Source organism: Halichoeres trimaculatus, unplaced genomic scaffold, assembly GCF_033239565.1.
Source record: "Halichoeres trimaculatus isolate MK-OKI-2021-1 unplaced genomic scaffold, fHalTri1.1 fHalTri1_scaffold_20, whole genome shotgun sequence".
NCBI lineage: Eukaryota > Metazoa > Chordata > Actinopteri > Labriformes > Labridae > Halichoeres > Halichoeres trimaculatus.
Genome location: NW_027437198.1, coordinates 6,377,769 through 6,404,097, shown reverse-complemented (window position 1 = coordinate 6,404,097; position 26,329 = coordinate 6,377,769). Strand labels below are relative to the sequence as shown.

Below are 26,329 nucleotides of genomic sequence, written 5' to 3'. Positions count from 1 at the left end.
AATTAACGCGTTAAAATGACAGCCCTAGTCAAGAGATATAATGTGTATCTTAAAATCGGTAGCAATGCTTAGGAAGAAAATCTTGAGTGTCAGTAAATCTGTGTCCCAAAAATTTGTTGTTGTTTTTTTTTTTTTTTGTTTAATGCAGTTTTCTTCAAAATCTGACACCACGAATCACATAATTCACAAGCAACATCTCCAATACTTTAGTGAAGCTTCACTTGTATTTTGTTTCTGATTGTCCCTTTACATTTTTCATGAGAATGGTAAAAACTTCACAGTGGGAGAGTTTCCCTCCAACAAACAGTGGGCCCGCTGTGATGGAGTGCACAGCTTGTGTCCTGTTTGCAGAGGTCAGTGGTGACGTCTTTACCCAGTCTCATTGTAATGAGCAGGAAGCAAGTGTGAGCTGTCACTGGATGGAGCGGCTCCTCTTTTGTGGACGGGTTTCAAAGCTGAAGGCATGTGGCCCAGCTTGTGTAACAAAGAGCGATAACAAAGTGTGGGACATTATGAAGCATGTTTCAGTGACTCTGCAGAATCTGTGGACGGATTAAAAATAACTGATCCAAGAAGACAGTGAGATGTTTTCAACCTGGATCATTTCCTGGACTGATTATCTTTAGTCGTCTGTTGGATGTGGAGTAGAAAAGCTCCACGGAGTCGACTGACACTGTGTTTAATTATCTTAGTCACCTCAACAGTGTTAAATCCCCTCGGTGACAGCAAGTGAAACCATTTTTAGCTTGCTCTTTTTCATCCTGAGCAGCATATTTTCAGAGCCGCTCGGCGCCTGAGGGACGCCTCTTCCTGGTCTCAAAAACCTCTCTGATGTTTCTTTAAATAGTTTGTCATTTTATGCAGCTCGAGAAGTCTGTAGTAGTATAATGGGATTAAAAGACATTTTGTGGCTTAAATATTTAACAAAGGGGAGGGTGCTGTGGATAAAACCCTCTGAAAGAAACTGCTACAGGATAAAATGAACGGGGAGGAACATCTGTTTGGCTAAAGTGACAATTTAAGAAGCAGACAAATCCAAGAGTTTAACAGGACTTTAGAGTCTCATTGGTGCAGAAATCGTACAAAACTAATTCAATACTTCCATCAACAGGAGGAATATTCTGAGGTTAAAAACATGTTTAATTATTAAATCTAACAATGAATGCCATCAAATATTGAGAGCTACGACGTTAAACATCTGCATCACACGAACAAACGTTTGTGTTTGTCATTTAGTCTGTTCACTGCTCTGCTCAGCTCTGATTGCCAAAGGATGCAGTGACAGGTAAGCCGAAGTGGAGTCAGGTTCCTCAGCATTATTCCTGCAAGCTTCGCCGGAGAGGTAATTGAAGTGCAGCTCATGGTCCGCTGCTTCTCTTAAGTGCCGAAAGTGATGACATACGCTGCCCTGCTCACCTGCTGCTGGAGAAACTAATAGCTCAGAGTCACTGCTGCACGCTTCAGCAACATCCTTTGTGTTGACAAAGAGTTGAGACCATCAGTCACTGCAGCTATTTAATAGAGGTGGGAGAAAAAATAAAAAAAACAATATATCAGGATTTTTTGTCAAAAAATTGTTTGTATTTTTCAAATTCTTCATTTCAGTCTTTGTTTATAAACTGGATTGGGAAAAAAGTTCCCACTTTTCTCCAGCAGAGGGTGAAATGTTTCTCTCTAACTCATGTGATGAGCATTTTATGGGAACGTATTAGGCATGTAACTAGGCCTGTCACGATTACAAATTTTGCTAGATGATAATTTTCCAAAATATTATTGCCAATAAACTATATTATTGTCAATATATTTTGATTTTTTTTCCATTTTTTCATTGATGTAATTATGATAAATGGGATAATAAAGTGAGTACACCAGATCAAAAGCAAGAAACTTTAATTTCTTAAGAGTATTTAACTGTAATTAAAAGGTCAGGATCTTTGAAATAAAATAAATTAAACAAAAAATATAATAAATTTCACAAACAAGAAAGAGAAAAAATACAATGAAAATGAAATGGACTCTCTTTTAGAAAAAAATACATGTCAATGAAAATAATTAATACTAATCAAAAACAATAAAACATAGACCCTGTAAAAAACAACAACAATAAAAACTATAGCCTAAATAAAAGGGAGTTTATACAGTTCCTGAATTGTTTGTATAATGTACTTTTTCCCAGTCAATCCGTACTGTCTGTCAAACATTTTTAACATTTCTGGCTTTCAACCGTATTGAAGGGCTGCATTTCTTTGGCAATGTAGCTGTCTTTGAGCGCCCACCATTTGGCGCTTTTATTTCTATTTTTTTTGCAGACCAAAAGCCTCAGTAAGAGCGGATTGTCAAAGAACAAGGCTCCGCTGCACCTCCCCTTCTTCTTCTTCGTCGCCACTATTTTCAAACAAATGCGACATATCAGCTCGTTGGTGTTCATGAGCTCACACTTTGTTCATTCATGAGTGCCATCACTCATATTAGCGTGTGTTTCCTCCTTATCCCTCAGGACGCTCGCTTCAGCTCTCCTCGTGTGTACGCGCAAGCAGCCCCATCTTCACCCCAAAGATCGCATTTTTGACAGATGCTCACTCAGCTATAAATCTGCTAAATCGGCTATAGAACCTATGCACCCCGATGTTAGGAAAGATAGACGTAGTGAGCCATCTTCTCATTCAGCCTCTTTGGTTGAAAGAGAGGAGGAAAACAAACATGCATGCACGTGTCAGTTTATCGAGGCAGGAAAACTTACCGAGGACGTTTTTATTTATCGTTCTGTTAATCGATTTATTGATTATCGTGACAGGCCAAGGTGTAATGGTCCACAAAAATCACGGTTCGGTACGTACCTTGGTTTTATGGTCACGGTTCTGTACATTCTCGGTACAGTATGGAATAACGCAAAACCATTTGCTTGTTTAGCATGTTTATTAAACCAAAGCTCCGGTTGGTCGTTAGCAGCAGCCATAGTGCTCAATTCAGGCACAAGCTCCTGTGGCCAATCATCTTTTGATTGGCTCACCGTGAGACGTCACGTCCACATGATATGCACATGATCGCAAAGCACGAATCACACACCACTTTCCTCATGAATATTAAAATACCTCCCCTGCTCAGCCAATCATAGACGAGTACTCACATGAATATTAAAGAGCCATGTGCAGCGGCTAACATAAACTTAATGTACTTGTTCGAATACAGCACTGTACCGAACCAAACGGCCTTATGGAGCCGTTCGGCACGGATACATGTACCGTTACACCCCTAGAAAATATGGCTCCTGATATAGTCTGTAGACATCATCATCATCATCATATAACTTTTTCACATGGTCTGGAGTTAAAAAGCAAACCTAAAATCTCAAAAAATGTAAAAATTCAAGAATTGCAATTTAAATCAAATCGACACCCCCAAAATTGTAACAGAATCAAATCCCGACAACAGCATATCATCCCTCCTTTTTAAGAATTCAAATTATGGTTTTCCTAGCAAACAAGACCAAAGTGTTCAAGCAGATATACAAGATCACAGCAACTATTCTTCACTCTGCCAGTGCAAACCAGTCACCAAAACACAGCTGCTCACTCAGACATCAGGCAGACTTTGCACCAGGGGGCTGGCAGGGCAGATTCTGTCAAATATCTTGCACAGTTATGTTCACACTGACAGATATTCTGGGTCATGTCTGGACATGTTCAGGGGGGTGGTGCATGAGTGAAAGAGCTTAAAATAACCTTATTTAGCTTCAGAAATCCAGAATACAAAACAAAGATTAACATGTTGGGTTAACTGAGGAGGATGAGTCAACATCATAGATATCAATAACTGATTTTAGGGTATGAATGACTGGATCAAGTTCTGGTTTCAACACTGTTCAGAGAGACCAGGACCAACAGAGAACAGACTGTGTGAGTGATTTTGAGGTTTGTTTAAGTATTCATGGTTACATTTTTATCTCGTTGGTCCACATCCACAGGTGACTAGCATGCCTTAAAGAGGGGGGTACTGTGTTATTTTTAGGCCTATACTGTTCCTCTGGAGCCTCCATAGTAGCTTAACAAGATGTACAGCTCAAGTAAAATCCCATTTTTTCACATTTTGTTGATGTTGTAAAACCCTCATTTCAGCCTCTTCCTGAAATTCTTTGCTTGAGCTGCTGTCTCTTTAAGACACACTCAAAAAAACACCCCGTTCCCTGTGATTGGCCAGCCAGTCAGTGGCAGAGCTCAGGGTTGCCCTTTGTGTTTGAGGCCCACCCTCATGAACAAGTTGGGGGATCCTGACTATGAAGTAGGATTGGGACAATATGCTTCTCATCCGATTTGATACTTGAATGATTTTTGGGATGCTGTTTCAAATACAATTAAAATGATTTGATAGTTCACATTTTTTGTTTGCTTTTTTAACATCAGAACATGTGAAAAAGTTGAATGATGATGATGTCTACAGACTTTATCAGGTGCCATATTTTCCCATAAAATTCACATCACATGTGACTCAGCTTTGAAGATTTATTCCGGGGACCTGACATCTCAACTTTTTTTTCTAACCCAGCTTACAAAGAAAGACTTAAATGAAGAATTTGAATTAAACATTTTTTTCAAAAAGGCTGTTGAACCAAAACTCAAGATTTAAAATCATTAAACAAAAAAAAAATCCTGATTCTGCGATACATCCATTTTTTTTCTCCCACTCCTACTATGAAGATCCTGCAAGGATCTCGTGCTATTTTTAGAACAGACCACATTGAGCAGTTTGCAGACAGATTCAGGGATTTCTAAAAAGATAGGAATCTGTAGCAACTAGAAAATCTGCAAACATTCTGTGCAGTGATCCAGCATTGTAACTTTATATCCATGTTTGAAACACGAGAAGGAATGATACCCCCTCTTTAAGGAAACACTGATGATGAGTCTGTGTGTGTGTGTGTGTCTTCATGGAGACACAGGGGCTGGTCTGTAAGGCCACACAAAGCTGCCCATTCAGGTGCTGCTTCAGCCTGCACTCCTCCTCTCTACACGCATCACCTGTTGGCCCTGAATGAATCACCCCGACTTCACTTTACTCCACCGTGTCCATTTCTGTCTTTACATTGGCACCCGCCTCGCTGCTCCCCCTGACCTCCACAAACATGATTATTCACTCAGCTCACCTTGTTTACTCCACTCTTTTAAACCCCCCCTGCCTGTTTCCTCACTTAACCTCTCACCCGCTCGAAGCAGAGAGGTGTTCGCCTTCAGAGTGAAGTTCAGCTACATGAGGAGCCTCTTTGACTCTTCCAACAGGTTGTTGAAGATCTCAGGATACTCAAGTGTCACATAATGGATGTCGTAAAGCTTCTATAGGTGATCACTGACCATACATTTTTACTTTCAACAAACCCTCTTGCTTTACATCACATCACGAGTCAGCCTCCCGTTCAGCCTCCCGTCTGTATTTATAGCGATGTTTGTGATGAGCTTGAAATCCATTTTAAAAAGATAAATGAAAATCTGTTCTAATAATATACCTCTTCTCTAATTTGGCCAACAAAAGCTTAGCAGGGGGACAAGGGTGAACATTTCCCACTGTTTCCATGGAAACCGCCTCACTTTCCTTTGGGTGAGCTCGTTAAACAATGACTCCATGCCTTCCAATGTAGCTTGTGACAGCGATTTGTGCTCATTGGGCAGACAGTTTGTGGAAAGGCTTTGGGTTTCTGGAGAGAGGTGATACATTGTGGAATTTTCAAGCGATTAATGAAAGATACAGAACCTAATGACGAAGTGCAAAGCACTGAGGGCGTCGAATCTAAAGGCACCGTGTTTGAAAACATGCACCCAGCTCAACGTAGAGCTAATTATACAGAGTGGTGTGGTCTTGACGTGCCACTCTCCTATTCCCTTTAAAAAAAAAAAAAGGTGCTTCAGGCCGTCTAATTCCACGTCAAACTCCCACACAGCAGCTGCACTGCACAAGATGGATGCTGAGTTGTTGTCAATGCTGGAAATTAATCTATGCAGAAATCATGCAGAAAAAAAGAGATGCTGTTCAAGGTAAAGAGGGAGGAACATCGCTACAGAACTGCCTGGAACATGAGCCACCCACTCTGTACCAAAGGAGCTGCATTACCCAACGAATCAGCTTCAGGGAGCGTGAGTCCTTGTCATCTAGCAGGCAAAAACAACACTCATTTCTGCAAATTTATGCAACCAAACACACACACACACACACACACACACACACACACACAGTCTTTCACTCCGCTCAGAGAAACACAAACACACAATAGGTCCTGTGTATAGCCTCAGATGATTTATGTCACACTTTATCTTATCAGCTAAATTAGCAACGCACAACTAGGCTAAGACCGATTTTCACACTAATCCACGCTCCCCTCTCCCCCTGTTATTATTTCCTACCCTAAAGCGACGTTCATAACATGATGGCGAGGATGATTCTCTTAAGGTTACTCCAGGACAGATTTGGTGATACAGAGATGAAAAACCGTCTTATTCATTGTGAATCTTTTCCACTTACTGCCAGTAAAGGCGATCCAGCGAGCATATTTGGTAGCCTCTCGGCGCCAATGGGACGCAACCAGGAGTCCACAGGTGACCGTGAGGGAGATGATGCCCATGATAATGAAGAAAAGCGTGGTGACCCACTCAGGAGGCAGCCGTGGAGGAATACAGGTCCTGTCTCGTCCGTGGATGGTCTGGCATTGCCGGACTAGACCGACTGTAAGAGCACCTGTGGAGGAAACATCAGGTTATTGAGGCGCTGGTGTCTCTGTGGTGGTTAGCAGCTGATCTGTGGGAGTCACAACGTACCTGCAACATAAACGGGTATTACTGTATTTTCCGCATTATAAGGTGCACCTAAAAGCCTTCAATTTTCTCAAAAGCCAACAGTGCGCCTTATTATTCAATGCGCCTTATATATGGATTAATATTGATCAATCATGGCTACCGTAGTCAGGGGGCATCGCCGAAGTAACAGTAGTAAGAACTGGTAAAAAGGAATTCTGGTAAGTGCTAACGTTAGCTCACATGCTGGCCTGGGCTTCTTCTCTTGGTTATTTGTTAGAGCAATACAGCGCCCCCCAAAAGCTCTGGCATGTGAACTGATCTCTGAAAACGGCTTTTGTGGATGACAGAAACGGCTTCGTCTTTACAGCTCACTTTTTTTTGAAAACGGCACAGAAAATAGTTGGATAGGAAAATGTGCGGCTCTGTGTGGATGTAGCCTGAGTTTGACTGACTTATCTGACTGTTTTGTTGACATTCCCTTTAGCTCAGCTCTATCTAGTGGATGCATAACGCAACCCCAGCCATCACTATAGCTTCTACTCTATGCGCCTTATAATGCGGTGCGCCCTATATATGAAAACAGTTTTCAAATAGGCCATTCATTGAAGGTACACCTTATACTCCGGAGCGCCGAAAATAGTGCGGAAAATACGGTACCAGAGGTGGGAAAAAAAATATCGGCAATTTATTGCGATACAATATCATCATTGTACATTTTTTTACATATTATCATATTTTTAAGAGTAACACTGGTTACAAATATAGGCATTTACCAGTTATGTTAAATGCCCACATCTTTCACCACATAGCTTCTCAGCAACATTAGTTTAATGTTACAGTAGTTAAAGTGACAAACTTGTCACACTTTGCTTTCAAGTTAAGTGCATGTATGAAACACTGCATTTGACTTTCAATATTTCAAAAACACTAAAATAGAAAAAATGTTTTCAATCCAATTTTGTAATTAATCACAATATTGTGATATCGTAATATTATCGTATCATGACCCAAGTATCATGATGCGTTTCATATCGTGAGGTTCTTGCCAATACCCACCCCTCAATATTATTAGGGGGTGGAAGAAAAAAATCAAAAATCTATCTATTAGGATTTTTTGTTTGACATTATCAAAATCAGGATTCTAGGTCTAAAATCTTTCTTGTTTCAAATTCAAATTCTTAATTTCAGTCTATGTTTATAAACTGGATTGGAAAAAAGTTAGCACTTTTCTCCAGCAGAGGGTGAAATGTTTCTCTCTGACTCACATGATGTGCATTTTATGGGAAAACATGTCTCCTGATATAGTTTGTAGACATTATCATCCTCATCTAACTTTTTCACATGGTCTGGTGTGAAAGAAGCAAACTAAAAACAACAAAAAATTGTAAATATTGCAGAATCTCAATTTAAATGGAATCAACACCCCAAAAATCATTATAGATCCAATTGTGAAAACAGCATATCGTCCCAGCCTGAGATATTACTGCGACTTCATGAGAAAAAGCACCTGGACAAACTGGGGACTCAATCCTTGGAGTAAAGGGAGAATGAAATGGAGAAGAGCTTCTCTAATTTGTCACCAGTTCAGTGCTGGGGAGAAGCTGTGGAGTTGCTCGCTCCTCCCTGGTGGGCCCAATTTGGTGAGAAAACTTTTCTGTGCCTTCATACTGAAGAAGAGAGGGCGAGCACTGAATGAACCCTGCCAATTACTGAATCTATCCTCGGCCGCTAGGTAGAGTGCACAACACGGACACTGTGAAAAAGCTGCTGCAATATCAGACAAATGTTTTAGCAGAATTTAAAGTAGGAATGCATGATATTGGATTTTGTTAACTCATTTAGCCGATACTAAAATGTTTCCTGCGCACACAACTGCAGAGATCATCAACTCTCTTCTGTATTGGAAGTGGCATATTGTTTTATGGTGCATATTCTTATCACATCTGTTATGTAATATTCATTTCTTGTGCAAAATTAGAAAAAATATATACTTGAAACTGTATGTTTACTTATAACATTTGCTTTTAAACAAAACAAAAACCAAAAAAACAAACCAAAAAAAACAGAAAAATTCTACTTGGAAGCTGGATCATGCTCTTCCTGAGAAAACATTCCCCACAACCAAGACAAATTTGTCCAATTTCATAACTGACAGTCAGTAAACACAACCTCTATTCACAGGGATCACATGAGAAGTGCAACTGTACAACAATTAACCCCAAACTGAATAAAATGGTTCACTTTGGTAAATAGGAAATATGCCTACAGTTGTCAGATACATGTAATGAACAGACTGCTGCTTAAAGTGATACTCCGGGATGGAACAAGTTGGGTCCTATCACAAGGTTTTGGGCAGAAATGCTCCCTACAGCAGTGTTTTTGTACAGGAGAAGCCCAAGGCGCACGCACCAAACACCCTCTCCCTGCTCGTCAGCCAGTTTCCTCTGCACTCAGACGGGGCCATATTTTACTTGACCAAAAACACAAATAAACAGACTCCCACCGGAGAAATCTGATATAGGTCTGCATCCACGATTTATTTAGAGAATTTTCAGCGCGTTACTTTCACACAATAAACACCCCTAAATAAGGCTCATCGTGTCTCTTCGTCCTGGCAGACTACCTGCGTTTGTTTATATCGTGCGTGGACTGATACACTAAGGCTGCATTCACACTGCAGTCAAAAGTGACCTGAATCTGATTTTTTGGCTCAAATGTGACCTGTATCTGATTTGTTTTTGACAGTGTGAACCGCACAAGTCGCATTGAATCAGACCTTTTCAAACCAGATTCAGGCCACTTTCAAATGTGGTACTAAATCAGATACATATCCGATTTTTTTGAATGCGACCGCAGTCTTAACAGCCAGGTCGCATTTAATGCAACTTTGACGTCATTCTACAGCAGCAGTTTACCTCAGGGCAAATGTTTTCAAAATCACTTCATGAACAGAACATATTTAGAGGTTAATGTAGAAGTGATTATTAAAAAGTGTACTTATGTACCTATTCTTTTTTTTAAATAAAGAATTTTAGGTATTTATCCAGCTACAAGCTTGATTAAACGATGCATAAAAGGACGAGTGATGAGAAAAAGTGAGAGAGCGCTGGGACATTGACTGGTGTCTCCACTCAATAAAGGATAAAGGTGCATGAATCGTACGTTTGTCTTATGATATCTAACAAACTTAGTTTATTAACACTGCGCCGACTCTTTGAATGGATTAATCAGGCTAAAATAACAGTTTACAGGACGCAGAGACACCGATGATCCACTGCTGTCCATCTCATCCGTGCGTATTTGTGCGCTGCTGTACTTTCCTTCGAGACAGCGTCAGTCAGAGATCCGTCTGCTCCTGTCTGATCTGCCCTCAGACAAACTACGAAACATCAGAACAGATGATAAAACTAAGTTTTTGCCTCTTTGTTCACCTGTTCAGCGCACTACGGCTCTGAGATGTAGCAGGGTCGGCGGTAGAGACCCCGGTGCGGGAGAGAGCGTCCAACTTAAGGTTTGTAAGAAATAAAATAAAGCCGTAATTACTTTAATAAGAGCTCACTCAAAGTGAGCCGCTGTAACATCAGGTTTTTGTGTTATGGAAACAAACTTTCCAGCATTGTGAAGCACAGTTTTGCTCTGTGTTTGTTGCTCCTCTTCACACCGTGCTGTGCGTAATGTCATTAATGCTAAACTGAGCATGCGTGTCACTTCTGAAGCGTGAGCTGTTCATATCAGAGTCTGCAGTCAGGTCACATTTACAGGTGTTATCTGAACAGATAAACACAAAAATCGGAATTGAGCATTAAGGGCTGCAGTCTGAGCATAGCCTAAGCGGCGAGCCCCTTGTAGCTAGCTGTGGCTCTGCAGCGGAGGTAGGGCCTTTTTAGGACACGATGAGAACTAGAGCCTTATTTAGCAGTGTTTTTGTGTGAAAGTAACGCGCTGAAAATTCTCTAAATATAGCGTGAATGCAGACCCATATCAGACTTTTTTAGGTGGGAGTCCGTTTATTTGTGTTTTTGGTCAAGTAAAATATGGCCCTGTCTGAGTGCAGAGGAAACCGGCAGAGGAGCAGGGAGGGGGTGTTTGGTGCGTGTGCCCTGGGCTTCTGCTGCACAAAAACACTGCTGTAGGGGTAATTTCTGCTCTAAACCTTGTGATAGGACCCAACTTGTTCCATTCCGGAGAATCACTTTAAGGGCAAGATGAAAACACGTCAAAGCCCTCAGCTTTTAAAGATCCTCTTCCTCCGTCTCCAGTCTTACGTGACGATCGTTGAATGAGCCAGATTGCACATGAAACGCAGCATGACTTGACATTGGACTGTTCCATCCATCACTGATCAGAGCACACTAATGGATTAATGCCTCGCTCTGAGTCATGAGCCGAGCGCCGCCAGTGTTGGAGTGTGAAGGCCAGCACTGAGAGCAGGAACATGCTCCGCTGGTGCAGCAGCTCCACGGGGACGCCATTCAATTAGAGCCCGCTCTCGAGGGGGGACTTCCACCTGAGTAAGCAGAACAGTATCCAACCACTCAGAGCTCTGCCGATCAAAGGTCTCGGACGAAAGAAAGGCAAAGAGTGGGAGGTGAAAACGGATGTTTCAAAAATAAGAGAGGCACTGGGCGACTTTGTTGATGTGAAATGTGCTTTTTTTACTATTTTTTTTTAATACTTTCCAACTTCCTCTTGCTTCCATTCTCTGGATACATAAATGAATAAAGGATGCCATTAAGCAGCACCTACGTTTATTCCAACAAAGCTGATAAAAATGGGATTTAGGCTCCAGAAAGCAGATTAAAATGGCAATTTGTCTGAATTGTTAACATAAAACAAAATCACCCAGTGCCTAAGTGCACTGAAAACATAAAGATATCCTGTAAAGTTACTCTGCAATGAGATTTTTGCCTTTTTAAAGGTTAAAAAGAGTGTTACATGATAGCCTACCTATTGCGTCAGGCTTCAGTACGACTGATGGGCGAGTGAAATTTACATCGAGTGCACCCAGCCTGACTGAGACACGCAGGAGATGAAAAACACGAGAGGAAATAAACTTTTCTCAATCCCCTACACACAGAAGTCTAAAAATAAATACTTTGCTGTTGGGTTTATCAGACTTTAAAGGCATAAAGTCTTCTCACAAAGAGACAAGGACATCATTTTTGAATCTGACAGAGGAAAAAAAAAAGCATTAATGACTGGTTAACGCTCCACTTTTCCAGCAACAAACGATCTGTTCTCTAAGAAAGCAAACCTGTGTGGGCGACATCATAAAAGCGGGATGGAGGCTCAGCAGGTGGGCGGCTTGCGCATGAGACAAGTATGCAAGCTGGGATTTCAGAAGGTCAAGCATGTTAGCTGCTCTGTCTGGCACCTGCATCCAGAGATTATATAACATACTCATTTTCTGTATGATGCTGCGAACGTATGCTGCGAACAATCTCTCTAAAACCCAAACAGAAAAGCAAAACCTGTAGGGGGGAAAGTTCTGGTTTCTCTGGGGCGTGGTGGGTTCTGCTGTCCAGAGGAAATCCTGCCCCCCTCCTCACCACACACTGAAAACACGACTCGCACAGGAAGCCAACAATGCCAGTGGTTCAATACAAACACCACTGGTGTCAGGAGGAGAGGGGTTCGCATACTGCAACGTATAGAAAATATACCTCCAACATTGGAGCTGACATAAGAAAACCTGTTCTATACAGACAAGAAACAAGAATAGGATGTTGTTTTATCTACAATTCTCTGAGAACAGGAGGTAAAGAAAGCAGGGACTAGTGCCGGGAACAAGAAAACACGAGGCGAAAAGTTTGCAGTTAATGGCACCTCTTTAAGACCATTTCCCCCAGATCCTCTAGCCTCCTGCTGTTTCACAAGTGCTCTGTGGAATTCCAGGCTGACAGCAGGCAGGCACGCTATGGTACACGGATACAGGTAAACACAGCAACAACAAGATGAGAACACAAACCATCCTGGTTCCTGTCGGGCTCACTGCGAACACAGCAGTACAGATTTTTCACTTTTTAACTCCACTTCACCAGGCTCGACTTGTAAACACACGACATGATAAGGCCTTTAATAATGATAAATTAAAGGAATATTTCAACATTTTAAGCTGAGAGAAATCTGTGACTGTATACTCATGTGGATAACATACCTCCCTCTCCTCCCACAGCCTCAGTGGGTGCTGCTGACATATGAAGCTAAAGGAGCAGAAACATTCTTTAAATTTCAGATAAAACATTAAAGATCCCTCAGGTCAGAGCAGTCAACGCTTTGTGTTGAGCTTGAGACACTGGCTCATCAATATGTGCGACAAGAAATAATTGTAATGATAGAAAACATGTTTCTAACATATTCATTCCCTGCGTGTTGTAATTTTCTCACTTGTCACATGTTCTATTTAAATGGAGGAGGTGGGCTTCAGCCAGCTGCAGCCAATCGAAGCAAAGATTTTTAGCTTCACTCAGGACAGATATCAGGGTATCTGTGTAACCATAACAAGGGAAAGGTGTAATCTTAGGACTACTTCCTGACCGGGATAAATCAAATGTTGGAGTCTATGTTTTCTGGAGTCACTCTAGCCTCAAATCTGCACCTAAAAGAAGGACTATCATGCTCTCCCATATTTTAAACATTGACATAAAGTAAGAATGCTGGATGCCCATGATTCACGTGCAGATTTTTAAATTGCTACATGTCCATATGTTTTAAAAAATTCTGCATCTGTCTGTAAACTGACCATGAGGGTCTGTTCTAAAAATAGAACGTGAGCATCGAGAAACTTGATGAAATTATTAGGTCATGAGGATCTTACTGGTTAATGACACCTTGGAGAGGCGGTTCTCTATAGGGATGGGTACCTTTCACATTTGAAACGATAAGGTACCAATGCAGTGACCTAGAAATCGGTCTTGGTACTAAACGGTACCAGCTTTTGGTACTTTTGTGTGTTTATTAATTTGTTGAATAATAAAATCTTAAAGTTTTTCAATAACATTTTTATTTCTCAATATATAAACTTGCAATGTTGTGTTCATGTCCAGTATGGAAAATCGCCTACTCTTCTACTCCTTAACATTCACAAGGATGCATTTAGGTACCAAAACATGGTACCTTTTGGTTTTGTATGAATCTATACTCAGTACTACAGACGGAATTTGTTTGGTACCTATAAAAGTACCTAATCGTGTACCCAAAAGTACCGAGTACCGATTCACGTAAAATCAAAAGGTACAATGTTTTGGTACCTAAATTCATCTTTGTGACTGTGAGGGAGCAGAAGAGTAGGCAATTTTCCAAGCTGGACTTGACAACACAGCATTGCAAGGTTATATACTGAAGAATAAACATGTTAAATTTAATTTTTTTTATACTTGATGAACAAATTGATATTTTCAACCGTATAAACACGAAAAAGTACCGAAAAGTGGTACCATAGATTACTGGTACCAATTACCAGGAACCGGGCATCGGTATCTTATCGTTTCAAATGTAAAAGGTACCCATCTTCAGTCTTATAACATTAAGTACTGCTTCAGACAGGCCTCCAGAGGGCTGGCCAATCAACGGGAAGGGGAAAGCCTTAAAGAGACAGTAGCTCAAATGAAGCTGGCTAGAAACAGGCTTTTCTAAAACAACTGTATGAAAAAAATTGATTTTTTTTTAATCAGTAAATCATGTAAAGCCGCTAAAAAGCATCATACCCTCATTTAAATTCAAGATTAAAATGTCAACTTTTTTTAACTTTGTACTTTAGTTTTTCCTGATTAATGATTATATTTTTATATATTATAAAATTTGATTTATATTATAAAATTTGATTCTAGTACCCATGTTCCCAAATAAATAAACCTAAATCTGTTCTGTTTTATATTTTAACAAATATACACCAAAGTCTTATCTTGCTCTGCTTTACAAATTGATTCCATACAAATCAATTGACATAAAATTCAAAATGAATCGTTGAAATTACATTTTGACTGTTCGCAGTGTGTTCCAGTCAAACAAACAATACACACCACATCAACAAGCGATCTCCAGAAACACTGAGCGATAGACTTTGTTTGTTCCAGGTGAATCCAAGTCAGCAATTTCCCTCCGTTATTAAGCCGTGTGCAGAGCTAAACAGATATAACAAGCAATACTTTCTGCCTCATACCCGGACAGAAAACAGGAAGAAGAGGAGTCTAAATCTTCTAATGTGACACTCAACCAGAGAGACAATTCACCTTGTATCTGCAAAGTAACAAACTACATCTTTAACAGAAGGAGGACACAGAAAAGGAGAAGCTACTCATGTGTGAACATGTACATGCTGTGAAGATGTGAGGCCACATGAGCTCTGAGCTCGACAAATCTGCCCTTTAGCACTGAAAAAGGACTTGCTGTGATGGTTCAGATGTGGGTCATAAAACGTCAAGCAGAGAGGTCAAACTAAGTGTGAGAGTGATGCAGCAGTCTGCAGTCAGGGTGAGTGATACTGTACTTCAGATGAACATGTGACCAAAAGAGCGACTCCTTGGCTTCATACTCCTGCAGGGTCAAGAAAAACACAGATCCTTGGATTGAAAGTGGGCGATTTATCTCTTCTGTTGCAGTTTTCTGAACTAAAAGTGTGGTCACGTCACCATATGTCCCTTACACGGAACAAAAGGGCTCATTCGTCCACACTCCCATTATTCTGTTACCCAGCAGCCTCCTCTGCACGCTCTGTGATCAAAATACTCCTCTCACCATGTCTCAGCCCAAATGAGAGGAAATGAGCTCTGTGTCTGCTCATCTTCGGCATGATGATGTTGTCATTAGTGGAGCAGGGGGGGAGCAGGGGTTTTAAAGCTCTGGAGGGATGAGTCAAACGGGTCTCTGAACCGTGGTGGGCCGAGAGTAGGCAGACGAAGGCAGCCAACAACAAATGCTTATTCTGCGGCTGCTGCTGATGCTGGAGGTGTTCACGGCGCCCACTTACATTGCAAAGGCTGTGGGATACAGCTGCTGTGAACAGCCTGAACAAGAAAACAAAACACTGCAGACAAACTCAAGAGGAATGAGTAACACACACTGAAATGTATGAAAACAACAGCTTCTCACTTAGTGACCAAAAAGATGGGGCCAGGACGGAAATGAAAGGCCGCCATTGTTATTATCATGAGATCATGATCTATTTCATCACATCTGATCTAATCAAACCATATCAGACCACAGTCTGTTTCTACAACAAATCAGACTGCTCTGACTGATTTGTGCTCTGCTAGTTGTGTCTGTGATGCTCTGCAATACTCCTCCAAAACACTAGATGGCAGCGTGTTTTCTATGCAAGTTAGATATTCTGTTTCTCAGGGGACGATGGCAGCAGAAAATAAATAGAGGGGAGAGGTCAGAGTACATGGAGGGTATGGACGATATACGGCAAGTTAAGTTGCGGCCCAACAGAACAATCAGAATCTGTTTTTAAACTGCTGAAAAAGATCCGTTCGTAGCGCAAGATCTTAGTGGGATCTTCAGGAGACCTGATGAAATGATGATGTCATCATATGAGGATTGGCTAACTAGTTCACGACAGGTTAAAAATGATGGGCCTCAAACAGTAACAACTACCTTGAGTTCTGCACCAGCTGGCCCCTGGAGGGCTGGCCAATCAAAATCCCTGTTTCCACCAAGCGGTCCAGTTTAGTACGGTTAAATCAGAAAAGCCTGGTCCTGTTAAAGTTTCTACAGCCAACTGTGCCCCTTCTTGGCAGGCAATGCATAAGCTGGATGCTGATAGCCGCTTCAGTTTACGTGACAGCATGACACCATAGCAGCTAGGGCTGGGACAATGTGCTGTTGTCGCTATTTGATTCTATAATGATTTTTGGGGTGCCGATTTGCTTTAAACTGCATCTCTTCAATATTTATGATTTTTGCTTTTTTTTAGTTTTAACACCAGACCCTGTGAAAAAGTTAAATGTTGATGACATGTCTACAAACTATATGAGGAGCCATATTTTGACAGAAAAAAATGCACATCACGTGAGTCAGAGAGAAACATTTCACCCTCTGCTGGATAAAAGTGGTAACTTCTTTTACAATCCAGTTTATAAACAAAGACTGAAATGAAGAATTTAAATTTGAAAAAAAAATGTTGACAAAGAATTCCATTTTTGATATTGTCAAACAAAAAAATCTGAACATGTTGATTTTCATTTTTTTCTCCCATGCCTAATAGCAGCGTGACACAGTGTGCCCCGTTAATAAACCAACAAAGAAGAAGAACATGATACAATAAAAAAAAAAAAGCAGCATTAGAAGACATCCAGCAATTCGTCTTCTTTGTGATTGGCATGTGGCTTTTTGTTACAAAGAACAACCAAATTTTGTTTCAGAGAACACTGTGTGAAATACAGCCACTGCTGTTGCATGTCAAGTGACGATTCTTTTGACCAATCAACAGACTGCAGTGTTGCTAGGCATACTGGTCTGACCCTGGGGGTCAGACCAGTATGCCTGGCACCCAAACAGTAGGCTCCCAAAAAGTCAAAGGGGTACAGGTTGGTAACTTGGGGATCTGTCCTGGGATTAGTCAATGGGAACGACACAAAATGCGTGCCGTACTGAGATGAACTGAATTGAATTGATTGAATACAGATTTTAAGTGTTTGCTTGTTGGTTTCTTCTTCAACTGAGCTTAATGTCAAACTGCAGTCTTTGCTTGTCCTTAAGCTGCGTAAAGTGAAACCATAGTCGTCTTTACTTAATATCTTGTTAGTGCATCTGTACTGAATGATGCAGGCCAGAAGGATCAGTAAGCAGCAGTGGTCATAAACAATGTTGTTTATAAATGCTGCCTCATTCCTGTAATTTCATTTTGTTTATCTGTATTGTTTCTAAACGTTAAAATGCTCTCTGCTCATACAACGCTGCATTTTTCCTTTTCTGCTCAACAGAGTGTGATAAACTTGGAATAATAAAACTAACTAAATCTCCCTATGCGGCCTCTTGGGGCTGAGCGGAAAACAAATTTGTCAGTTTATTATCCCACAAATGATACGGATATGTTTACACTTTGAGGTAATAAATGTGTTCAGCGGCGGGGGAACATGTCTGAGGAAAGGAGATTATTTATAACCAGGGTGTAAGAGGGTGAAATCAAGATGATAAATATGCAAAGTATATTTTAGCCTGTCTTAAATAAAGGCTCGGCTGGAAACAGATAACACTACTGCTTCTTCTTGTCTTCTTGACATCATCAGCCTTCAATCTTTGTTTTAATCTAACACTTCTATTGTGGTTTGTGCTGGAACAGTGAGTGTTTACTTACTGTTAGTTTAATTGAAACGTCCACAGTCGATAACAGGAAAGGTTTTGGTTTGAAAGCACTACAACTGCAGATTTTTCAGGAAAAGCCTAAATGAGCTCATCTGGTTTTGCAGCAGCTTGTGTAAAAAGATCCATCTCTACCTGGAAGTGACAGACAGGATCTAGATGTGTGTGAATGGAGCATTTGTGTGAGGTTATTCAGGCCGTCCTCTGAGGTGACGAGTATCCGTGGGAGGGGAGAATCACAGTTTGTGTCAGACACTGCAGAGACCAGGGCTTTGTCTTCAGGCTTGGAGCAGGAAATCAACCTCAGCTGTTATTGCCTGGGTTTATCACACTGAGGTGAGGACAGTATCATAAATCCACGTTTTGTCTTTTGTCTCTAGTTACAGCCTTGCTCTCCTGAAACATGCAGCATCTTTCTGAGCAGCGAGGCTGGAGCTAAAGGTTTGTTTCCATAATCAGTGTGAAACAGCAATCATAGGCGCTAAACGATGTTACGCACAAGCCTCGCCGTTTGATTACCTCACAACAAAAGCTTTCATTTAATCACTTGACCAAAGTAGAAGGCAAATGTTAGGCACTTTGTGTGCGAGGTTAGCTTTCATCCTCTGCCCTGGGGAACATGCCTGTTTCTCCACGCTCTGAGAGGAAAGACAGCATGCTGAGCTTCTACAAGGAGAGGCTGTCAGGCGCAAACGCCTCTGATAAGACGTCAACAAAGCAGGACCAGAGATCAGCTGACTGGGTGTAACACAAGCAGGATTAAGGACTTCTTCTTGATACTGACTTCAAAAGGTCCAAACAGTCATACTACATTCAAAAGCAGTAGGCAGGATGCAGCAGATACTGAATTCATATGTAGTAGGCGGCTTGAGAAACTAAATTTCTATTTGTTGCAATGGAAAAGCAGTACCTGTAAATCTACAACAGCCAGAATAAGTTTTGAAATATTGACATTTCAGCAAAAACCGTCCTGAAATGTGTCAGTAAAACTTTTTGTCTGCTTGAAATAGGGCTGGACAATGAATTAAAAAAAAAAAATCAAAACTGACATTTAGAGCTTTTAACTAGATCAATTAATCGGTTGGGGCCGATTAATCGGGCAGGTCGATTATGCCTGTCACCGATTAATCAACATTGGCCAAAATGTAGCCGATTATAAAAAATTTTGCTCCATGGAGATTCTGTGGCTCCCGCTTCTGTGTGTTGGGCCGCACACTGCCCGAGTGCCTGCCCCTTCCTTCCACCATTATGTAATGTAAGACTACAGAACGGCGTTTTAATGTTGTGTGAGTTGTTTTTTTGTAAGATAAACAGATAAATGCTACCGTTAATTCACATGTCCACCATTATTCAATGTAAGACTATAATCCGGCGTTTTAACGTTGTGTAAGTTGCTCATTGTGTGTATACAGTTTGACTTTTTTTTCTACTTACTGTGTTTAAAGTTTGACTTCTTTAGTTATTATTGTGTTTACGGCTTGTTCTTATTTATCAATGGTTAACATTACAGTTCTTATGTTGACAGTTTTATAATTAAAGTTCCTTGTTTTAATTTAAGTGTTCTGTCTCTGTCTTGAATCATATGGGTATTATAATAATTTGTGATTATATACAGTGTATATCCTGTGTATATCAATGAATTTATAATATATATCAGCCGATATATCGGATATCAGCCAATATATTGGATATCGGCTTTTTTTGCCCCCAGTATTGGTATCAGCATTGGCCCCAAAAATCCCATATCGGTCGGGCTCTACTTCTAACCAACGTAAAACTGATGTGTTGGTTATTTCAGTTCTTCCCCCTTGTAATTGTCTTTCTACTAATACAACATCCCCTAAAATTTACACTGCCGGCTGTGTAGTTACAAAACAGGCAGCCAGGTGTCGCAAAGTGCAAAGGCTGCCAGAAAATCACCAGAAGAGGAAGTATCCATGTGATTAACAAATCGGACTATGAACTTAGTCTGCAAGAGATCAGACAATTAATAGGGATGGCAATGATTTTCAAATATTTGAATAATCATTAAGATTTTTAAAAATGGAATAGTTTATGTGACAATGGCTTTGTCCTGTCTGCTACAGTTCACTGTTTTATGCAGGATGCTGGAGCTGTTACACATCAATTTCACAAAAAGCATGTCGAGCGGGACAGGAAGTTGTGCACAGAAACCATCTAAAATGCCCAATAGCTTTCAAAATAAAATAAACCACGTCCAAACAAGATCATATTTAACTTGACCACAGAAATAAACTGACATAATAAACGGAGCCAGACCAGAAGTGAACAGGCTGATGGATTTACAGCCAAAACAAGAACGAGGAGAGGCTCAAAAACGGGTTGGGAAGTGCGGGAACTTATTGAAAAAAAATGAAAAAAAAAATGAGGTGCAGTGCAAATTCTTCAAGGTTAGTTTAGCATTTCACAAGTCGTCAACAACTTTACTCAGTCAAGTGAGAGCGAAGCATGCAGCAGGGCTGTCCGCAGATCAACAGTTAGTGTTTGGCTTCACCACCTGAAGAAGTAAGTTTGATGATCGCCGTGCAGAGCAGAACAGCCCTCTCCATCTTTGTCAAACTGTAATGTTGACAGGTGCATGTACGTGGGTGGGTGATCTTTGAATGATTCTCAAATAGTTACGAGCAAATATCGAATAGCTCTTTTGCTTGAAATGCCCATCCCTACTATTAAGATGCGTGTAAACAGCTTAGTCAGACCGAGAACGGCCTGAGCATAGCTCAATCGACACGCATAGATAATGCGATTGCTATCCTACTGCAGATGGATTCTGCAGGACTCAGAACCGAAGCGTCAAGAGGGAAAACTCAAAGACCGAGCCAACAGCACAACGTGAGCAGCTTGTACCCAAACGGAATACAGTGTCAGTTGTTTGGACACTCAGCTACAATGCGGAAGACGTTGGCCCAAAAGTAATGAAGTTCTTTTTTCACAAGTTACTTTCTACATTAACATCCCTGTAATAATATGATTTATTCTGCTCACAAGACATACAAGCTTTTTGTCTCCTTTTCAGGGATTTTTTTTTTCATTCTTTAATTGTTTTTTGTTGTTCATTTCAGTTACTTTTTTCAAAATAATACAAATATTTACAAAAAAAAAAACTGAGTTGAGAGTGGGATAATTGTGCATAAACTAAAATTAAGGTAGAAGTTTCAATTAATTGTGATTTTGATTTTTGCCATTATCTCCCAGCCCTGACTTAAAGCAGATTCTGGTTGCTTACAACCAGTGTTGGGAAAGTTACTTTTAAAAAGTAACTAGTTATAGTTACAGTTAGTGCTGAGAAAATGTAATTAGTTACTTTATTAGTTCCTTAATTATAAAAGTAACAAGTTACTTCACTTTAATTTACTTTAAAAAAATAACTTTGGTGGCACAGTAACAGAAAGGTCAACCTTATCATTCGTGACTAGTTTCTTTGTCGAGTGTTTCCTGGTCAGGTGCTTTAAAAGATTGGCATTGCTGGATTTCGACGTGGATAAACGTTTCTGCCCTGGGCAGAGTTTGCATTTCACAACAATGTTTTTGTCGTCTGCCTTTACCTCCACAAATTCAAAATAATGTTTGTACTTCCATCCTGCAAAGCTGGCACCGCTGCCTTCCATTGTAGATGGTTGTGAGGTACTCGTCTGCTCGCTGCTGCTCATCTTGTCGTGTCTGTTTACTGTGTGTGTGCGCGCTTGATCATACTCATGTGTGTGTGTGTGTGTGCAGCAGCATGGGCCCGCCCAACTCTGTTTCTGATTGGCTTACCATTAGCAGTTCCTCTGTGTTAACCAATCATCACTATCACTCGCTTTCTCAGCAGCAAGATTCATGTTTGTGTGAGAGCTCACCGCTCCTCGTCCATGCGAGAGGAGGAGGAGGAACGGGGAGTGCTTCATTATAACGTGACTAACGCAACTAACGCACCTATTTAATTCAAAAGAACTATAACGGCACTATAGAATGACAAAAGTAACGTGTTACATTAGAAGTTACAGAGAAAAGTAGTTTCGTTAGGTAACGTAACGAAAAATAATCGTTACTTCCCAACACTGTTCTTACAACTGAGCTATGAGTTTCCAACTGAGGTGCACTGGAAAGCTTAAAACTTAACACTTATCACCAGAAAAATATAAGATTCTTAACGAACACTGACAAGAGAGACCTCTTACTATCGATTAGGATAAATTTATTTTATATTTAGCATTTTAACACATGTATTATTAATCAGTCAGTTTGTTTACATTAACGGATGAGTCAACAGACTGTAATATCTTGATTGTTCAAGCAGAAAACTTCACTAAAGTCACTAATGACCAAAACCTGGATGAAATAATGACATTACTTGAGATGATCAGGGGGAAATGAGAGGGGGTATGTGTGCCCCACTCGTCCCGTACAACCCTCCAGAAGTCCCATCAAAGGGAGCTATGGAAACAGTGAGGGGAAGTGAGGACAGAGGTGGAAGTTAGTCGCTGTTTGACACCCACGCTACAACAACACCCACAATCACCACAGCACTGCAGTACAAATATAGCAGGGCTTCAGCTCTCTGTCCATGCAGGTAGAGCAGAGCTGTGCTCATCTTGATGGGACGTCGATACACACTTTTTGAGCTGAAGGAGAAGTCGTTCAGACACAAAAGTCCTTTATTTGCTCTCCAGATCTAGATTGGAGATGGCGGCCTCGTTCTATTTGCATCCTATCATTACTTTTATACAGATTGCTTATTCTGTTAATACAGCCTCAATGTGTATTGGTGGATAACAGACCCTCCCTGACCCACTTACTAAGCTGTCATCCTGCAGAGCGAACAAAGAAGAGCAGCTGTCTATCAATAGCCTGAGTGTTTTTTTTTTCAGGGCTTACAGAAATAAATTGCAGGACTCGCAGCACATCTCTGTGAAAAATCACAGTGGAAACTGATAAGAGGAAGCTGATTTGGTTCCTGGACTGATGGTTGATGAGATCAATCGCACAGATATCATTTAAAATGTCACATCAGCAGTAAAACACAGTTACTTTAAGAGAGGCACTTCATAAATCAGTTTGTTTACAGGAATAAGATGCCCAGACTATTTTTTTTTCCAACCCCAGCATGTTAAACTTAATGAAACATATGGATAAAAGCCACTTAAATAAACCTTATAATACTGAAACTTCTGCTAGCTCTTCAGATAAATATATCATTTTTTCATTATTTCATTTTATCACCCTTTTCCTTCATTTGAAGGATAAAACAACAAATCTCAGCCAGACATATCACAGATTTTAGAAAAACACCGCTAAATAAGGCTCTAGTTCTCATAGTGTCTCTTCGTCCTGGCAGACTACCTGTGTTTGTTTATATCTAACACGCCACGAGCGGACTGATACACTAAGCGGCGTGCCTCGTAGCCAGCTGTGGCTCTGCAGCGGAGGTAGCGCCGTTTTACGACACGATGAGAACTAGAGCCTTATTTAGCGGTGTTTTTGTGTGAAAGTAACGCGCTGAAAATTCTCTAAATAAAGCGTGAATGCAGACCGATATCAGATTTTTTCGGTGGGGGTCCGTTTATTTGTGTTTTTGGTCAAGTAAAAAATGGCCCCATGTGAGTGCAGAGGAAACCGGTAGGCGAGCAGGGAGGGGGTGTTTGGTGCGTGTGCCCTGGGCTTCTGCTGCACAAAAACACTGCTGTAGGGGTAATTTCTGCCCTAAACCTTGTGATAGGACCCAATTTGTATCACTTTAAATCAAACTTAAAATATTGAGATTTTTGTTAGCTTTCAAGATGAATATATTACTTTTCCTATACTCCATTTTATCCGTTTTATCCTTCATTTGAAGGATAAAACAACAAATCTCAGCTGGAGATATGATAGATTTTAGAAATGCCACAAAACGCTTTTTAAAACGATTACTTCCACTTCATACAAAAATGCTGTTTTATTAAAAATGTGGTCATGTGATCTCAAATTGAGAAATGCCTCAAATCTCAATGCCTATGCCACTGGAGCAAGCTAATGTTTGGCATTTTTGCCCTCACAAATCAATAATTCATTGTTCATTTTCAAAAACTGTTGGCAATCAATATCTTGATCAAATACCCAAAATGCCAAGTTTCAGCTAGATTCTGCCTTACAGTGTCAGGATTTGCTCTTTTCTCCCTCTGGAAAAATGATACTGATCTGTTTTTTTTTTTTTTTACCCCTATGAGTTATCAGAGTTATTAGGAAATGTCTTTGTAGTCAATATGTCACCAATATGTTCCCGTTCATCCATCTGTCATAGTGTTGCTTTTTGAGTCTAGGATCTGTGAGAAGCACTGAACAAAAACACAGCTGGAGGACAAGAGGTCTGCTGCTGATTAAACCATCCACACAAAGAAACATGTTGTAGGAAAGGAGATACTCTGAATTTAGGAATAAGGGAAAGAATCCTGCTTCTACACAGAGCAAAAAAACGCCATGGTGGTTTAAATGGCCTGCTTCATTTACCTGCTGATTCACCAGTGTTGATCCAGTCTGGGTTTGCAATGCTGGCTATTGCAAATATATCTGCTGCCAGAAACAGACACCCTGAAATGATCGTCAGTTTATCCATACTGCCAGCTGATGGTGTGCGGAATGACGTGGAGAAAAAGGTGGCGGTGGTTGTCCAAAATGTGACCCCGAGAGACACAACAAGGTGGGCTTGTTATCAGTCTAACCTCGCCCCCTTCAGCTGGAGCCTGCTGTTGTGGTTCTGCTGTTCATTTTGCAGCAACGTTAGCTTCTCCTTCGCGTCAAGCAAGTTAGAGCCTCCAGCTACGAAAGGCTCAACGACGGCGAACAAAAGCATCACATCTCAAAAGCACGTTGTAGTCCAGCACGGTTAAACAAAAGCTCACTCAGCGCCAGGGCCCTTGTGTTGTCTCCTTGATCCGTTTAGCAGCAGAAGCGGCGGCCGCAACAGCAGCAGCATCGGGTACAGCTGCAGCTAGCAGGGAGCTAGCTAGCTATTTTCCGGATTCGGGCTCGGTGTGCCGAGCTGCGGCCCAAAGGCTGCTCGACGGCCGAGACCGCGACTGCGCTAGCATTTCAGACACAATGTCACACAGACGAGAGTGGAGAAAGATAAAATAAAGCTCCTTTCACTTCACGAAGCAGATTCTGAATTTCTAAACAAAGGTCCAACGCTAGCAGGCTAACCGTCAGGAAAACGAGAACCCATCACCGTCTCCTGCTTATTCGAGTCCGATCCCCCTCTCCGCTGGAATAGCATCTGGTCCTCTCAGTCCGTTAGCCAGCCAGCTTCACTCCCTCCCCTTCTTCTGCTCCTTCCTTCTTCTGTGGGGTGGAATTGGTTTTTCTGAACGGCGTGTATTTTAAATCCAACAGACGGACAGAAGCTCCAAAGGTAGACGGTTAAATGATAACGGTATTGTTATGCTTTCCACCCGTGTGCCCACCGTGAGCTCAGCCTCCCCTTCTGCCAAATGACATCAAGCGAACACCCCCACGCAGCGTCGCACACACTCACACAAATCAGTTCGTGCGTTCACGTGCTGCTCGGATGCTCGGAGTTCCAAGATTGACAAGATTATGAATTGTTCGAAGCTTGAACGTGAAACAGAGAAAAAACTTTGCAATATTTTTGTTGGGGAAATATCTAATCAGCCTTCGATAACAGCAAATAATAATAATAATAATAATAATAATAATAATAATAACCTAATGAATAATCAGATGTAAACCAATTGAATTATTCAAAATCAAAATTGATAACATGACAACGAAATGAAAACGCCGGGGTGAATTGCATGATTTGGTTTAGAGCTCTTTTGGAAAGAGCAGCAACATGCATACACATACAATGACTTTCGTCTGTTTCGGAAATTTTCCTTAAAAAAAAAAACAAACAAAAAAAAAAACATTTTTATTAGTAGTAAGGGTTTTACTTACGTGTTTACAGGTCTTATTGATTAATATTTAAACGTTTTTAAACATACACAAAAAATGGTTTTCCCTTTTAAATTAACGACTAATTTGAACCAATATTTTAAATTTTGCACTCTATGAACATTGTTATATTGTTATAAATGATCAATTAGGGTAGTTGCTATCAGCAAAATCACCAAAACTGTACGTTTCTGATAATTCCGATAGTACCTGAAGGCAGTTATTGTTTTCACGTTCCGAAATGGGGGTGTTCGCGCTTCTCTCGCGATAGTACACAAAACAGGGGGCCGAGTTGTCCTAAGTCGCCCTGCTTTTAG

General features: G+C 40.8%; 1 protein-coding gene across 1 annotated transcript in view; it reads right to left on the bottom strand.

The window, feature by feature from the left end:
- The window catches only part of mosmoa (modulator of smoothened a), a 29,347-nt gene extending 3,752 nt beyond the window's left edge, over window positions 1–25,595 (bottom strand). Inside the window, exons 1-2 of the mRNA XM_074697639.1 lie at window positions 24,570–25,595; window positions 6,508–6,720 (exon numbers count right to left, since the gene is read on the bottom strand). Coding sequence (XP_074553740.1) covers window positions 6,508–6,720; window positions 24,570–24,675 — 319 coding nt within the window. The 5' untranslated portion in view covers window positions 24,676–25,595. The remainder of the gene's footprint in view (window positions 1–6,507; window positions 6,721–24,569) is intronic.
- Window positions 25,596–26,329: the final 734 nt, after the last annotated feature.